The 19,100-nt window shown below is 35.0% G+C and overlaps 1 protein-coding gene across 1 annotated transcript in view; it reads left to right on the forward strand.

Annotated features, from left to right (window-relative positions):
- The window catches only part of LOC113232108 (V-type proton ATPase 116 kDa subunit a-like), a 45,648-nt gene that overhangs the window by 12,736 nt on the left and 13,812 nt on the right, over nucleotides 1–19,100 (forward strand). Inside the window, exons 3-4 of the mRNA XM_026466745.1 lie at nucleotides 17,443–17,610; nucleotides 18,585–18,749. Coding sequence (XP_026322530.1) covers nucleotides 17,443–17,610; nucleotides 18,585–18,749 — 333 coding nt within the window. The remainder of the gene's footprint in view (nucleotides 1–17,442; nucleotides 17,611–18,584; nucleotides 18,750–19,100) is intronic.

The raw sequence follows: 19,100 nt of genomic DNA on the forward strand, positions 1-19,100 counted from the left end.
CTTTGGGTTCTCCGGTAAAAATGGGTGTTTCGCAGTACTCAGTACTTGGACCTTTCTTATTTCTGATTTATATTAATGATATGCCATTCTTTGTTAAGGACTATTGCGAAATAGTATTGTTTGCTGACGACACATCCTTGATTTTTAAAAGTCAAACATAACATTAACTATATCGGTATCATTAATATGGTCATATATTAATGATACCCTCTCTAAGGTAGTTTATTGGTTTAATGTGTCGTGTAGACCACATCAGTGGAGCAGTAGCTTAAATGTGACGTTTTCAAGTGTAAATTTATTTTACCTATGGAATAAATGATTCTTTGACTCTGACTTTGACTTTTAAAGAAATTGTGACACCATAATACTATGAAAATTAATGAATTTAGTATATTCAAAATTTCTATTTGAATATTGTATATAACGAATTTTTATTAAACATCAAACTATGAGGAAATGAGTAACGCAGACGCTCGGCCTATTACAAATATTTTCTTAAGTGTCTATTTGAGGTGCGTCATTTTGACATAAAGCAGGAATTCATAATAATCACAAACACAGATTTTACTTTTACAGTAGCAACTAAGTCGAATGATCAACGTAATTGAAAGTGGTTATAGAATGAAAAAACAATTTCAATCCTGGAGGAAATAAAAAGGTTTATCTATGCATTGGTTATTTGGAAAATTGGTCTTTAATTAATGCGTTGTAGAATGATATTAAAGATTCAGCTTTATAATTTGTAAGAAAAAAAGTCAGGGCAGCATTGCATGTCGACCTTTACACTCTTAGATAGCAATTCACAAACAAATTTTAACTTAATATTTATAATAGAATTGGATATTGTCACTTAAAGCCAAATATTTACAACAAGCGTTTAGCAAAATAAGATAAGATATAATAAATATTTGTTTATAGATAGTCATGTTTCTCGGAATAAGCATCAATTTATGTATTTTTTATTTATTGTTTGGTTATTTTTAAGTTACTTGAAAGAGATTTTTGAGCCTGTAAAAACTACCCTAGCTCTATCTACATTTCCTAAATGAAACATTTTTTTTTCGAATATAAATGACTTATATTTTTGGTTCTTGTTGTAAAGGGCCCGAAACGTTGGTTTGTTTGAAAAAACAAATATACGTGATTTAGATCCGAAAAAATAGTTTAAGAACCTTAACCTAAGAACTCAATAACTACCGTATTGTGAAAATATTCCTTCTTATTAATTTCGTATTGATGGCATACACTATTATGCTTGCTATCGTGGTGATAGGATTGCCCAGTCGGCGAAAGTACTCGCTCGTTGTTGCTCTGGGTGCGCCAGACTTACAAGAAAGGAATGGTACGTCGTACCGGGAGGCTCCGTCCATGCACCCAAATATTCCCGTTATCAGTAAAATTAAAAATTTAATTACCTAACATTGCTGTAGTCTTTATCTACTTGTCACCATTTTAACGATTCTTTCATGGTGGCACTTCACATAGCTATTCGCTATTTGGTGCTTGACGTACGTGCAACATTGTTTGACGTAAAGACAAACTTGTAAACGCTAACAAATATAATTATTTACACATGGGGCCAATTACGGAATTAAAATAATGAATATGATGTATAGTATGAATATGACATAGTGTGGACGATTCACTAGCTTATTTGCCTATTTGACTCCTTTGATGTGCGTTGACAAACCGATCAGCGTACGGTAACGCGAGTTTCGTGTTCGCTGCATTTGTCGAAAAGGCAAACAAGGCAAATGCTTTGTCAAACATGCTATCTGTACATGGTGATTATTTGCCAAATAAATCGAATACGCAAATACGAATAGCCATGTGAAGTGCCACCATCAGGTATCATATCAGCGCCATTACCTTTGGCTTCGCTTTGTAATTTTTAACCGATTGTGTATCCTTGAACATTATTATAGCGCAGTGATAATAGCAGCGGTATTGGTACAGATTATACGCCGGAGTGCTTATCAGGCGATAGGTCATCGGTTAGGCAGATATCTTCATACTAAATAAGGGTTAATGTGTAATAAATAAATTATGATATCTTTATGAAGTCGCACACGGGGAAGGAAGTTCTATTCGTTCAGAATGAGAAATTATAAAAATAACTGCCTCTGTGGCCGAACGGTTACTACTATGTTACTATGGTTACTACTAGGTTGCCACGCAAAGATCCCAGGTTCAGTTCTCGGGCCGGGAGAAATATTTATATGGCCTACATTTATTTATCTCGTGAGTTTGGGTGTAATTTATGGTTGTCTATGTCCATGGCACCCGCGACATAGGGTTTCCCTAATGCGGGGCTATAAAAAAACTATCTATATGCTACGGAAAGCTTATCATTAATACCCAAGATACATATGATTTGTTCGTGGTAGATATCTACGTACTGTATGTATATAAACCTAGATATATCAGACTTGGACCACACGGTATCCTATTCCTGCAGAACATGAGTTTTGTATTGGCTATCGTTTATATAGGTTATCACGAACTCCGTTGATGCTGCAGCATGTTGATATTGGGTTTATTATTGAAATTTTTTGAAGTTATTTATTGAAATGTAACATAAAATCTACCTAATAAACTACTCCTCTTGAAAAATAGTTTAAATTAGTTCAACATGCGAAAGTTCAAACATGAACCGGTAGAAAACGTGCAATGTTGGGTGTATGGGGATAATTAAAATGCCAAGTAATAACCTAGTCTATTTACGTACGTTTATATACATTGAAATTGATGACCTATTTTTTTGCCTGCTTATCAAATAAGCTATTATTTTATACGCAGGGTGGGCTCAAGCATCGGGCTCCCTTGATTTTGCGTGTTGTCATTATGCAGGGAGTGTCGGTTTCGTGACCGAACTGTAAATCGATTGTACACCGGCCCTCAGTCGAACTCGGGTGTAGTCAAATGGGGAACACGAGATGCTAGCTAGCTTCGTATGTGTGGGAAAGCGCCCGGGATTTCACCCGGAGCTTTATTAACGCCTGGTTGAAATCAAGTTAAAACCTGATTGCCGTGAAGACCCCGATTAGAGGGCAAAAACTATTTGCAACTAAATATTTGTTGTAGCTCGAATTTTGTTCAAGTTTAATGGTATTATTCCAAATGTTTATTGCTTTCTAATCTAGACGATTCGATTTGCCTTTCTATAGAATCGATTCGCTTATAAATAGCATTGAAATAAATCGATTCAAAATATCGTTAAATATCGATATGAATGAATAGATTTTCATAGAAATTTGTAGTAAGTGTGGAATTATTCTAATCTCCGTATTCGCCGTTTCCACCCACGACTTTGGGCAGAAATGGATTAAACCCCGACGGTTCGAGTAAAAACCCGGTTACATTCCCCGGGCGGGTTGATTAAGTTTTAACCCACTGTCCATCTCGGATGGTATTCGAAGACGCATGATTTTTGGGAAAAGACATTTAACACGGTTGTTTTGTACGTAACAAAACTCACGTATGTGGAATAAAATCGAAGGCTAAAGTTCTATATATATTATAATAAGCAGCGATAACAAAAGCCTTTTATGAGGACGCACTTTTTGTTGCAACCAATTTCCTCCGCTTTTCCTTGAAATCCAGTTAGAAGTATTTTATTAATTTCTTAACATTGTCTATGTAAAAAACTTGTTTTAAATTTACGAATCGAATTTAATTTTCTTTTTTATAGCAACCACTTAATGGCAACGAATCTTGTGAAATAATGAAAGAAAATATTTCATGCAGACCGGGCCTCGGTATGTACATTCGTATATCGAATATAGATAGCTCTTAATGTCAAGGTGACGGTTTTTTTTATTAATTATCTTTATATTCTTTAATTTTCCAAACAAATACGTCGAAACCAAAAGGAGTATATTTTATTCTAATATCACAAATAAGACAGATTATGTTATCTTGTAAATCCTCGGTGGCTTAAAAGTTGACATTATATTGAAGTATCATTTGTTTTTTTGTAAAACTAATTTCACATCAATAGGAAATTTTGTTAATTACCTAATTCTTTTATCTACTATTGGAGGGGAGGAAGATAAAACAAAAGTGGATTAATTATGTTAAAAATGATATGTTGGTGTGAACAAGGAAACTGGTGGTAATGACTAATGGAAGAAGACATACTGCACCGACCCCAAATAAAGAGAATAAAGGCAAAAAGTTATGACTCAGTTTCCACCGAGTAGGTACACACTCAAGAGTACTCATGACTGTAAAGAAGTTACATCAATTTGACCTCCCTCCTCCTCTTCGTAACTTTAAAGCTTTCCTGGCAAATTAAAAGGGAATATGAATATGTATTAATTATATTTATGTTGTTTGATGTACGTATATGAGTTATTTTCATATATTTACATTTATTTACATGCAATAGTTGCCGTGAATAGAATAGATGATTTTTTCGCCATAATACGGAAGAGACATCGGACTTTTCTTACGAGAGTGAGCGATTCGACCACAGACCACATAAATACGATTCGACCAATATTATTGTAAGGACAGTATGCGATATGTGATACTTTGTACGCGAACACTTTATTATATTTTAAAATATAAATAAATAAATTATAATTACTATACTATAATTTCTAATGTAAATTCTATTTAATTTAATTCTTAATTATTTACTTCATTAATAATAATAGTTTTCCGTTAATAAAATTCAATTTAACTGTTATCTAAAGTAATAAGTAATGTTAAATTTATTAATGGGTTTATATCTAAATAAAGAAACATTTTATTGTTTTATTATAGTATTGCGAAGACACTACGTTTTTCATAGTGACCTTTTTGTTGCTGGAACTGACACCGCATTACGTATCTTTATATTTTATGACTCTGTTTTTGTAAACAATTAACTTTTTAATTTAGTTTTTGTTCTGTTAGTTATTTTGTCTTACATTTTAGCATTTTCAATCTTTATATTATGTAGTAATTTTTTGCTCGATTATAACTTTTAGTTTTTGTTTTCTTTTGTGGTGTCATTTGTGATACGTACATTAGTATAATATTTTTTTATCGAGGGACTAAAATGAGCCAATATATACCCGAGGTGGTTAGACATCCGAATTTCGGCGAGGGTGTCTATTACCCCGAGGGTTTATATTGTCTTTTAGTCTCGAGGTGAAAACTTTACTTTTCAATCTATATTTCAATCGTTACCGCTCTACAAAAAATTTCGAACCAAAATTCTGAAGTTTTCGCGGTATTTTTTTTTCAACCAGACAAAATTACAACAAACGCAGTAACGCGAGAAAATAATGTGGCGCAACCGTCTATGCGGAAAAGGCACGGAACTAAAACCGAGCGTACTGCTGACTGTTTGAGTTTATTCACTCGAAGTAAATTATAAAAATATTATGCACTACGTAAGGCTATATTGACGCACTTTTAGAGCACAAGAAGTGAAAAAATGTTTTTCTTTCATTCTTACTCTCAGTTTGAGATGAAATTCTTAAATTAATTTTCAATCTCCTCTCCTTTGAAAAAAGAACAAAGCAAAACACCTTTATAATATCTGACATAGAGGTAACCTCTGCTGTGAAAGTATATGAGACCAGCAGGCCCCTACTATGAGCTCTTAGAGCAATCCTGTTTAAAGCCCGTAACTTGGTTTTCCTGTCAAATTCGTACTATGACCTCACAAAAACAATTCGCTTTCCATGCAGTTTACGTTCCCCATTCGAAATCCGTTCACCTTTTCTCTCCTAGCAAAATCGTATCATGACGTGCCATTCGCCAAGCAAAAGGCGGTCTCAGCCGTTTAAATAAGCAATACAAAGAACCGTTATTCCGTGAATAACTTTTTTTAGATTTTGTTACCTTTTTTAAGAAATTTCGTTTAAGTTTTATTATATTTTCAGTTTCATAATTATTTTTTATATTTTTTAGGCTATTTAGCCAATTGTCAGTAAATAAATACTATTAACTATTGAACGTTTTTAGAATATTTGAGTTTCCAATCTTTAAAGTATTGTTGATAAGTTATTGGCATTTTTAAATGGAATTTTAATCATTTTAATAATTTTTTTACTTAGCGATAATAGTAAAATAAGTTTTAAATAGTGCCAAATTTGACTTTAATGCTTATTTACTTTAATGCTATATAATTATTTTTTTTATTTTTTTTTATTAAGGCTTTGGCAAAGCCATCAGCCTAAACATGAAGTTTCATTATGTTTCTGTAAATATGGCCGCCACAAAGAGGAAAGGCAATTTGAGGCGGCGTGCTTGGATTGACTCGGGATTCCTTAAAACGGGTCGATACGGGTATTCTAGTTCGAGATTCGTATAATTTCGCGTTTTAATCTTCGATTAAGGCACAATAGCACTATCCTATTCCACTTTAAACTAGATTTCACAAAATAATTGAAAATCAAAATAAAAAAATAAAAATTACTCTGGCCCAGAGCATTCTCCACCCCATACTGGACTATGCAGATGTTTGCTACCCAGATTTGTCAGTAACTCTGCTCAATAAATTGGAACCGCTCCAAAATATGTGTGTTAGGTTCATCTTCGGACTACGTAAATTTGACCATGTCTCCCAATTTCGCGCACAAATTAAATGGCTGCCCATCCATCGGCGTAGAGATCTTCATATCCTTTCACTTCTCTATTCAATTCTGTTCTATCCCTTTACGCCTTCTTATCTTAAAGATCGCTTTACTTTCCACTCTTCTACACTCTGTCGTCCCCTTCGCTCCTCTGATACTCTCTTACTTAACTTGCCCTCTCATACCTCTAACTTTTATTCCAACTCTGTTACCATTTCTGCGATCAGATTGTGGAATTCTCTCCCTGAATCGATTCGACGATCCACTTCTCTTGATTCCTTCAAACTACGTGTCAAGGATCACTTCCTCAACTCCTAAATTTCGTCTGTACTCTACTATCCTTTCATTTATTTCCTGCATTTATACTTCATTTTTCTTTTTCCTTTAAAAGTATATAAGCATTTAATATTATTATGTATTTATTGTTATGTACGTATTAATAATATTATTGTTATTTGTATGTATATGTATATCTATCTATGGATATGTATATATATTTTTTTATTATTATTACTTATTATGTAGTACACTTATGATGATATTCTTTGGTTGCACCTCTTTTCCATATCCGAAATGTCTATCCTAAGGTTGCCTGGAAGAAATTGCTACATAGCAATAAGGCCGCCTGTTGCACATTGAATTACCACTACTGTTATACTTAAGCTATTGTACTGGATTTTAATTGTAATTTTTATGTGCAATAAAGAATATTTCATTCATTCATTCATTCATTCATTCATTCATTCAAAATAAAAACGAAACTTTTCCCTCCAAAAGTCCAGAGCGAATCCCTTTAATGCAATCAATGAAAATGAAAATATACAAGATACGTTCCAATTATGTTATCAAATTACAAACTCACTTTTTAATTTCAATGATAATGATTAGACATGACATGTAATTGTGTCGTACGATGTATTGTAAAGTATGATTGAAACATTGCCGATATTACAAAACAACGTAATAATTATAATCAATAATAAAATTTATAAAAAAATATAATTACGCACATTTTGAACACAATCGGTTAATAGTGCTTGAACGCTCCCAGGATAGTACATCTGTCTATTTCTTTCATATGATTTAGTATGTAGCTCCATCTCGCTCTTGTTAGGTGTCAGCTTTCCAGGCAGAGACAATAATTAACGTTTTAAAAGTAAAACTCATCATCCTGCCATGCCATTCCCGTTCAACTTTGTGTAGGTCATGATACGAATTTAAGCAATTCAGTTTTACCACGCCAAGTGAATTGCATGGAACTTGGCTCGTTGCTTATAAGGTCATAAGTAGGCCCCCTGACACTTACTATTTTTAGCTGATAATCACACCTGTCACCATTTATTTTTATAATATTACTAACCAAGTAAATACCAGGACATACGAGTATGTTAATCTATCATTTGTGTATGCTTTTATAAGTAAATGGTTATCATTTATACCCTTATAAGCATGCCCGGCCTTCTTACAAACTAATATTATAAAAGCGTTGTATTACCGTAAACATGAACTCTTTACTTTGATTGCTATCCATTTTACCAGATTGATTTATTTGGTTGTATTACATAATATAACGTACCTGATCTAGAAAAAAAATAATCTTTATGTTCATTAGTTACTTTAAAAAAAGCGGTGGTAGCCTAATTAAAGGTTTAACCTACCGCCTCTCAAACAGAGGCCGTGGGGTCGAATCCGGGCTCGTACCTCTGAGTTTCTCGGAATTTTTGCGAAATTTCGTATGAAATTCACTATGAACTTTTCGGAGAAGGAAAACATCGTGACGAAACCTGCAGGTCGAAGAAGGTTGGCAACCCTCGGAAAACGTGTGATGTCCCCAACGCACATTGGGCCTTCGTGGCGGACCATGGCCTAAACCCTCGTGTGAGGGGAAACCCGTGCCCAGCAGTGGGACGTATAAATGGGTTGATGATGGTGAATTTAAGTTTCATTACAGAACAAAACAAGTATTTCATTTTACTTACATCATGATTAAAATAATACTCAAACGTCAGTGGCGTCAAATGCTTGAATTGTTGTAGACCCAATGATGATTGTCGACCTCGATGACCTTGCGATTAGTGCGGACGATGAGGAGGTCCCGGGTACGACTCCCGTAAAGACCAATTTGTGAAACGGATTAAATTGGTAAAAATTAACTACCTTAAACGAAAGATTGGACAATAATAATAATAATGGACACACTCGTAAACTCGCACTAGGGAAACCCTGTATCGCGGGTGCCATGGACACACACATAGACAACCACAAATTCCACCCAAACAGAAATTAATGTAGGCCATGCAAATATTTCTCTCGACTCGGGAATCGAACCCGGGACCCCCGAGTGGCAGGCCAGTGTGGTAACCGTTCGGCCACAGAGGCCGTTTAAACGTAGTTTAGATAACTAGATCCTTTGCAATTTTTTTTGACCGGAGGTCGGCTATCATTAGGGTCATCTATATTTTAGACATAGCTGCACGGAACAAGAGGTTTGTGCTCAGGTTGAACCATGTCCGGAAATTTTTTTCCCTTCTTCCAGGTGGTCATTTTCCCTGGATCCCTTTTCCTTGCATAATTAGTAAGCAGGTCGTATTTTTCATTACGCATTACATGACCAAAGTATTGTAGCTTGCGTCTATTGACAGTAAAACTATGAGAAATAGTATAATACAGTGCCTCTACCATGAGATTACAATGACAGTTCTCGGTTCTGTCGGTAGCGACCGGTTAAAATATTTGTATACAAAATGTTGTTTCTTCAACTGTTACAGTAATCTCATGGTAGTATACTCAAAGTAGGTACTTATCTACGTAGGCGAAGTCGCGGGCAGCAGCGAATATATAATAAGTATTATATTACACACTACCTACCCAGTAAGAACACTGCCTATACAGTACATCAAATGATTCGTGAATTTCACTTCTGATTCGATTTGATTAATTTTACATGCCAAAATATAAAGTTCCATCGGCCATGAGAAGAATTCATTTTGTTTGCTTGTATACGAGTATTTTCGCAGCCTATAAAGGCTGCTGCCTATATGTATACTGTTGTATAAAGGTCTGACATTGTGACTCGCATTCGTCGCTCGGTGGCACGGAAACAGTCCATCTCATTCGTTTTAACGTAGTTATGTACTCTTTTCTACGGCTTAAAAATATATCTATATACAGAGTGTTTTTTGTAAATGGGACTGTATGGTGAAATCCGAAACCGTAGTAGATACAAGCAAACTGTCGATGGAGCTATTAAGTTTTTTGTGAAAGCAATTTTGGCATAGTAAATTTTTTGGTCAAGCGTGAGTTGTCCATAAAAATTAATAAAATGTATAAAATTTTTTTTAGTCCTGATCGACTCAGTTTCACGAAGGGATCATTTCATTGTATGGAACGAAAAAATCGGGACAGCAGAAGTCCGTCAAATTTCATAAATTATTTTGTCATACAAAATTAACAAAAATATTATTTGTGAAATTACTTCACTAGTTTGTTATAATTATTAATACAAAGATCGAACCTATATCTGCGCCATACCAGGGCGACCGCTCTACTAACTGAGCAACATACAGATCGAGTCAGCAGACCTACCGAATTTTTCTAACACAAGTTAACAGATCTTTGTTTCTGATTTTAACGGATTTTTTGCCGTAACGACACCTGTGAGAAATTAATGAAAAAGTGTGTTGCTAGTACAATCCATATTATCCCCCTCATTAACCTTTAAATTGTACCAAAGAGTTCCTCATAATAATAATAACAACGTATAAGACAACCACACATATTACCTGACCTCAAACTAAGGAATTCGTTGTACTTTAAATACTGGAATATCGGAAATCACTCCGAGGCAAAAATGTTATTTCTTCATATTGATCCTACCGGGAATTGAACCTGAGACCGTCTAATCCAGAGCCTACAGTGCAATTCGTTGGATCTCCGAGGCCGTCGAACAAAAATCTAGAGTTTCAAATTTTAGTATAGTAAGTACCGGCTCAGGGACGTAGAGAAGACAAAATAATAAAATGCTAGCCGTTATTGAAATAGCGCCCTGCTTCGCTGTAATTTAGTATGTTATAGACCCATGTTTTTAATTATTTGGAATGTAACAAAGCTATTTAGTCTATTAAGCAATAAATTTTATAGCTTCTGGAAGTCCAGCCTTTGTTAAAATTGCCTTGACCACGTCGGCTCGAATACATACGTGTAACAAATACACTTAATCTGGCTGCTCACAGAAATGTTAGCAACAGTTTAAAATTATAATAATGTTTGTAATGAATATTATAATGTTTTACTATTGCACCATGATTTGTTGTTGATTTATTTATTTTTTGTTTAATTGATCCACTAGTTTATTATTACTCGAACACAAAGAAAAATTTCTTCAATTCCTAACAGACCGAAGGAATTTTCTTCGTGTCCGATTTTTGTATTAATTATTTTAATAAGCTATTTTCAAATTTTACAGGACAATATATCGAGTTCTTAGTTTTTTGCGATTGTTACATATTGAAAAGATGCCGTGCCTATGTGCCGTGTCAACTGTGCCTATGGGAAAGGGTCTGAAACGTTGGTTTGTGTGAAAAAACAAATACGCACCATTTATATCCCAAAAAAAACTAGTTTCTTATAATTATTAATACAAAGATTGAACACTCAGAAACAAATTTCTTCTATCCGGCCGCATTCGAACCAACGTCTTTTAGCATACCGTGCCAGATGCTATACCAACTAAGCAACGGAACGAACCAGTGGATCTCACGAATTTTTCTGTGTGTGTGTTTGTTGGTGTGTCTTTGTATTTGGTTTTTTCAACGACTTTTTAGCCGTAGCGTCATATATCTTAATCTTAAGTATTTCGTCACCCAGTTAGATACCTTTACAGCTACCAGACCTGGCTAGAGATGTCGCTATTCATTGTATTTAATTTTTTTATTGAATTTGATATTCAATTACTTTTTGTGTGAAATTACTCCACTACTTTGTTATAATTATTAATACAAAGATCGAACACTCAGAAAATTCTTAGTTGGTACAGCGTCTGGCATGGTATGCTAGAAGGCGTCGGTTCGAATCCGACCGCAACTAACAAATTTTTTCTGAATATTCGATCTGTGTATTAATAAATATAACAAACTAACGGAGTAATTTCACATAAAAATAATTAAATAACAATTCAATAAAAAATAGTTTCATTTCTAATTATACGGGTCATAAAATAAGGTCCGAAAATATTTTTCGCTAGTTACGGCTTATAAAAAAAATATCGTGCACCTTACGTACAGTGTCGTCGTCCTTTATGCGATTTGTTATTCCTATTTAACTCTATTGCTATTTTTGCATATCATTCGGTTTTGCATATTTTTCGTCTTCAAAGCCGCCAGTGACTACGTTAAATTTTATTCTACGGAAAATAGATAGATAGATAGATAGATAGATAAAAGCTTTATTCACCACCATGACATCAGATACATGATATAGGCATTAACTTATAAATATTAGTTCACAAGGACACCGCTAGGGGCGCTGCACTACTTGCAGTATAAAATTATAACTTATAGGTAATTCACTGTGTTAAGGATAATGACATCCGTTTTTGCACGAGTTCTACAAAATCGATATTTCTGTCAGCTATTTTTAAAAGAAAGCTCATAACTCCGTTTTTGGACGAAATCTCTTTTTTACTTTTTAAAATCAAATCTTAACACATAATTATGTATTAAGATTTGATTTTAAAAGTTTGAAAGTATTGAAAGTATTTCGTCAATACAGATTTATAAATTTATAAATCTGTATTGACGAAATACTTTCATAGATTTCTCATAGGTGGCGCTACGGCTAGAAAGTCGTTGAAAAACTAATTACAAAGATCCGACAACAAGCACATAGGAAAGTTCATGAGGTCCGCTGGTTCGTTCCGTGGCTTAGTTGGCCTAGCGTCCGGCACGGTTTGCTAGAAGACTTCGGTTCGAATCCGGCCGGATCTTAGGATTTTTTTCTAAGTGTACGATCTTTGCATTAATAATTATAACAAACTAGTGGAGTAATTTCACAAAAAATAATTGAAGATCCTTGTTTGGTTATAAAATAAACTTATAATCATAGATTTCATATTATTATTTATTTCTAGTAATTCCGTTTTTTATGTCTACTTAAAAGTTTGTATAAATGAAGGTGACGAAATAAACAAATTTAGCTGACTTTATGTAACATTTTTTCCTAACAACCGAACTTATATATACAATAGTACAAATTTACAACAGAGATGACGTCAGGTACAAAAGTCTATTAAACTGGTCAATTTAGTTTCATTGTGAATAATATTGTTTTTAATTGAAACGACAATGGCAGGCAGCCCCTCTCATCCGTACGATACTATTTTGCCATCTAGCGCATGCGCTCAAGGCGTGAGTGTTTCATGTACTTTAATGAATTTATTGCTCTAAGGCCACAGGTCGTATCATGTGATCTCTAACCTACAATGAAGACTTTTAAAATCGTCTTACGCTTTGAGTAATCCTGTATTTCCTGTCTGTCTTTATAGGCCTCTCTTGTCCACTGACTGGATGAAAATTGCACATGATAGAGAGAAGGGTAGATAAGTCTAGTGCTATTTTGTAAGTAGCTAAGATTTGAGTATATTTTGAATCGACTTCAAAAAAAAACGTGCTCTCAAGTGACCTGTGTTTTATGTATGTACGTGTCTATATATTAAGCGATTACTCCGACATATGTGAACCGTTTTCGATGATTCTTTTTTGTTGAAAAGGCGGTACCTCAGTAGTGGTCCCATTTAAATTTGCAGAAAATATTCTGCAAATTTAATACCTCACCTCACCCACCTCTAAGGGGATTTTATTAAATTAGGGGAAGAATCCAGTTTATTAGATTTCACCCACTTTCTGTTAACCGTTTTTAATAAAACTTGACAAATGTTTAACACGCGATTTTTAATGTTTGTTATTAAAGTTTGCAAATGTAGTCGACTGAACAATTTCAAAAGTCGCGTTGAGCCTCTTTTTCCCTCCAACCGTCAATATGGTAGTATTACTATTAAGTAAGCTGTGGTATTACATGCTAATACACTATGTCATGTTCTAAAATTCACTGTCATAATTATACCCATACTATACAAATTTTCGTAGTTTTTTAATGTTCTCCATTCAAACATTCATCGCCCACTTGTGACAAAAATTAGCCTATGTCCCGCTCCTTGCTCTCATCTATCTTCTAGAAACCGACTTCATGCAGCCGAGATCGACTGCATGAAGTTGGTTACGAAGTGAAGTTGATTCACCCTCACCGTTTCTTCATACTACTAGAAAGCCCGAAACTCTCCGTCCCTATCTCATCAACTTACCATACGTATTCTGATGCGCAAAGTAAAGGAGCACAGTAAAATGCTATCAGAAAAATCCTAAATCCGCTATCAGACTGTATTAGGACGTAAAATTGTCCTGATTGTACAGCTCATACTAAACCTTGAACATAACTCATTTATAGCGAAAGAGAAGCTTAGCTCAGTGTTGAGTACTCTCTTCATAGATGGACATAAAACAATACCTACTCAACAAAACGGTTTCGCCTACACAAATTGTGACAATTACATGCGATGCGCGTTTCGTATTGCGTCAGACTCATAATTTACGGGCTGAGTTAAAATTAAAGAACACGTCTTTAAATGTAGGAAATGAAACTATTTTGTCGGATCTAAATCGCATATATTTATTTCATTTTCTATATGTATAAGGTGTATAGGTTTACACCAGTTGTTTAATATCAAGTATCAGTCAATATTTTTGTAAGTAGTTTTTTTAACTACTTTATATTGTCGTTAAATTATAGGTTTTTTTTATTTATCCATCCTCTAAAACATTTTTACAAATTATAAAGTATTGAGCAATAAATCATCATCATCATCATTCAGTCATACGACGCCCACTGCTGGGCATAGGCCTCTCCCAACGATCTCCACGACGATCGGTCCTGCGCTGCCCGCATCCATCGGCTTTCCGCGACCTCCACCAGATCGTCGGTCCACCTGGTGGGGGGCCTACCCACTGAGCGTGTACTGAGCGTGTGCTCAGTGGGTACTGAGCGTCGTCCTGTGCGCGGTCGCCATTTTAGAACTTTTCCGCCCCAACGGTCATCGGTTTTCCTAGCTACGAGTATGTGCCCCGCCCACTGCCACTTCAGCTGAGCAATTCTTCGAGCTATGTCGGTTACCTTAGTTCTCCTACGGATTTCCTCATTTCTGATTCAATCACGTAGGGAAATACCGAGCATCGCTCTCTCCATTACCAGCTGAATGACCTTGAGCCTTCTTATGAGGCCCATAGTGATGGACCACGTTTCTGATCCATATGTGATCACTGGTAACACACACTGGTCAAAGACTTTCGTCTTGAGACATTGAGGTAATTTGGACGCAAAGATTTTTTGTAGTTTCCCGAACGCTGCCCATCCGAGCTAGAGCAATAAATAACAATCGCAATTCCCTAGGAACTCGATAAGTCTTTAAATGTATATCGCTACCTAATAATCGAGTTTTGATTTTTTTTTTGTTTGCCAGAAATGTTACCGTCTTGGTTTCCTAATTCTTTGATATAACGTCCTTCTACCATGAGTTTAGGGTCAATTGTGGTTCGCGACGCCATAAAACGCTTGTATATAAAACTTTTCTTCGTCATGACATGTGATCGCAAGAGGCACTGTGACGATTGCCATATAAACGTCGAATATTAAGTGAAGTAATAAAAACCCAGGTAATATGAGTATTATTCCTATGATCACCTAAACAGTCAGTGTGCATTATGAAAATTGTGCAGTGTGAAAATTTTAGCGAAATATATTCTATTTATGACCGTAGCGTATCTATAAAAACACATTTTCCATACAAAAGTAATGAAATATTTATATTTAGTACATTTTAATGTACAGTGGCCGTTTAGCTCTTTTCTTGTTGAATGTTGCTGGGCCCTAGGAAGTTAAATGTACATTTTTATTGAATTGATACTTAATTATTTTTTATGTGAAACTACTCCACTAGTTTGTTACAATTATTAATACAAAGATCGAACACTCGGAAAAAATTCCCTCGATCCGGCCGGACTCGATTGGACGTCTTCAAGCATACCGTGGCAGACTCTGTACCAACTAAGCCACGGAACGAACCAGCGGACCTCACGAATTTTTCTATGTGCTTGTTTGTCGTGTCTTTGTATTTGGTTTTTCAACGACTTTCTTTTTTAGCTGTAACGCCATCTAGGAGCAGAAGTTAAATATACTTTTCAGTAGCAGTAGAGCTCCTTGTGAAAGTGTTCGTCCAGGGAAGTACTGCCACCTTACCTATTTCTACCGCCAAACAGTAATGTGAGCACTGCGTTCCGATTTGGAAGAGTAAGGGTGTTGGTGATCGATAGTTACAGGCACATGGGACTTGTCAACTTATGTCCCAGGGTGTTGGGCATAGTGACAGTACCCCTAAGATCTTTGCGATTTAAGGCTCTGAGTGGCACTGCAACTGTTATGGATAGACGTATCGCTTACCAGCAGGCGCACGACTTGTTCGTCGACTCACTTAGTATTATATAAAAAAAAACCTAATTGACCTTTTAATAATACTATTATTTTCTAACACAAAGGCGTTTTGCAACAAAGTAGCTCATTCTTGGTGTCTTACGGCAATACTTTTAGGTTTCGTACTTTTTATTTCTTTTACTCTTATTGGTATACATTGGGCTGGTGACTGTTTTTTAATAAGTGTGAACAAACGGTTAACACTCGCGGTTTGACGTAATTCTTCTAATAATGCACTCTTATTGCAAAATTAGTTAAGCCTATGGGGCCAAATTCAAAAGCTAAGTGATGATGATTATTAATGGCCTTATGGCCATTGGGCTTTCAGAAAAATACGTTTTTAATAAAAAGAAACTGAGGACTTGATTGGGGTTGAAGCATGTAATTATACTTGGGTTGTTTTAATATTGGGCGTTTAGCGTTTTTCCCATTATAGTTTGCAGGGTCTTACGAGGTTACGAAATGAAACGTTACTAAAACGATTTACACCTACTACTACTATTTATCTATAACTAAGTGCGTAGAAGCATTATGTCAAAGATAAATCGATAAAAATGAGCGATTCATAAAACAGAAGGAGGCGATGTTACGACGCCGGCAATTGGTGTTATTTTTGGCCGGAAGGTGCGGCAAGTGTAAATTATGCTTTATTGCCACACTTATCAAATGCGATATATTAGTGCTTACAATGAATTTTATCATGCTCGATTCATTTTTGTTATATAATTATATCGAAGGAGATATTATTGTTATGGATTAATTACATTAATTTCACTAATATTTTCATTAGTTGAGATTTATGATTAGCACTTTCACTTGTTACTTAAAATATACTTATTTAAAAAATATATTTGCTGTAAATCTTCCAAAAATAAATAAATAAAGTAAAATAAAATTAAAACCAACGTAGTATAAATACATTTTACCACCCGATACGGTCTGTACTTTTTGTGAAGTGAACGGGTATTCCTAGACTAACGCGACCGTGTCCGTTTGGACATCTTCAATTTCCATCAAATGCGATTATGATAGGTAGATAAACGTAAAGCTAAAATTGATCAACGACATAAGTAATTGTGCAAAAAGTTATCTACAAAAATATTGAGTATAAATAACCTATCTTGACTGCCCCTAAGATCTTTGCGATTTAAAGCTCTGAGTGGCACTGTAATTGTCATAGATAGGCGTTTCTCCTAAGAAATCTCACCACCAGCTCATCCTTCTCGTCTAGGCATCTTGTTTCTTTTTTATAATGTACTGAAGTAGATGATATATAAACACTCTTTTTCCACAGCTAAATCCCCACGTAAATGACTTTCAAAGACGATACGTAACTGAAGTACGAAGATGCAGCGAGATGGAGCGCAAGCTGCGCTGGGTGGGGGGAGAACTTCCGGAGCCTCCTCCTCCTGCAAAGTCAGCGCCACACAGTCTCACCCCTCGAGAGATTAATATATTAGAGGTAAGTTAATTAATGAACTATAGCGTACTGAAGATAAACAAAGCAGGCTATACAATTAAAGAAATTGGAAAGACACTCTGGTTCAGAACTTATAATCTCATCTGCTCAATCTCACCCAGAAATGAAAAATTTATAAGCCGGCTTATTTTCTATCCGGTACCTTTTTATTACTAAGTTGTATACACGATCTGACACTAGTTAAGTAGTTACTTAATAATTACTCTAATTTTGATATAACAACACAAAAATTATCATTGTTAAGTCAGGTTGTCAAAAAAAAAAAAAAAAAAGGTTGTCAAGATAAATAACGTGATAAATATCATGATTGTTTTAATTTATTTCTTCTTATTTAAAGTCTCTGGTTTTCAAATATTGGTACTTGTGTAATTAATTATTAAAAAAAAAATGGTTTTATTCAAAAAATAACAGCCAAAATGCTTTTTTTACTTGTTACTAAGTCTAAAAATTAACGCAGAACTCAAGTTAGACAACTATTATAAAGACTTACTAAGATTTTAAAATTATTTAGCTTTTTTTTCCAAATTTTGCACAATCTGGTACTCGTCCAATGTTATGATAAACAGCTATGAAAAACGACACATAAATTATTTTTCAGTCCAACATTTAATTTGGGTTAGCAACAGCAGTAATTATACACAATTACTTGCGCGTGGCGGATCAAACGTGGAGATGGCAGAATGAAGTATTTTGGTTACATCTGCCACTGTCCCGGGGCAGACGTAACCAAATTGTATTGCGCTTGGCACCGGTAGTGTCAAACGTAACTTCTTAGTGGCGTCTGCCATTACCGGCTAATTTTGTGGTGGCAAAAAAGTCATCGATTAACTATAAATAGTCTAACATAGGTTTACCAGACAAATGATAAACTCTACAAATTTTATTCCATGCTTTTATATTGCCTTTTACCTATATTTATGTCGGGGCAGTAACAAAAACATGCTTTGCAATTCCAGGAAAGAATTGATTACATAGAATCGGAGATTCAAGAGATCACACGCAACGCACGGAACCTTAAATCTGACTACCTGGCCTTAAACGAGCTGAAGCTGCTAATAGAAAAAACACAGACCTTCTTCCAGGACCATGGAGCGCACAGGAAAATCTCTGCTTCAGTACAGGTTAGATACTAGTAAAAAAATAATGAGAAGTTGTACATGATGCCTAAACTACCTTTAACGTGTCACGAGTCCTTAAAACACACGGTTTCCCAAACAGTTAAAGTTAAAGGCAGTTTAGACATCCGGTAGAATTATATTTTAATTCTTGCCAAGGTAAAATGTCTTCTACTGACAATACCTAAACAGTCGTGTCAATAATCTCAGTACAGAGTGCTAAAAAAACCGACCTCCAAAGTTCGTGGAATTGCATCTATTTGCCAAGGTTTATTTGAACGTGCGCGAATCCGGATTAATCTTCTAATTTGCCACCCTTAGAGGTGGAATATTTTCTTCAAATTTAAATGGGACTGC

The sequence above is a fragment of the Hyposmocoma kahamanoa genome, unplaced genomic scaffold (genome assembly GCF_003589595.1).
Source record: "Hyposmocoma kahamanoa isolate Upper Pololo Valley unplaced genomic scaffold, ASM358959v1 66, whole genome shotgun sequence".
In the NCBI taxonomy this organism is placed as follows: domain Eukaryota; kingdom Metazoa; phylum Arthropoda; class Insecta; order Lepidoptera; family Cosmopterigidae; genus Hyposmocoma; species Hyposmocoma kahamanoa.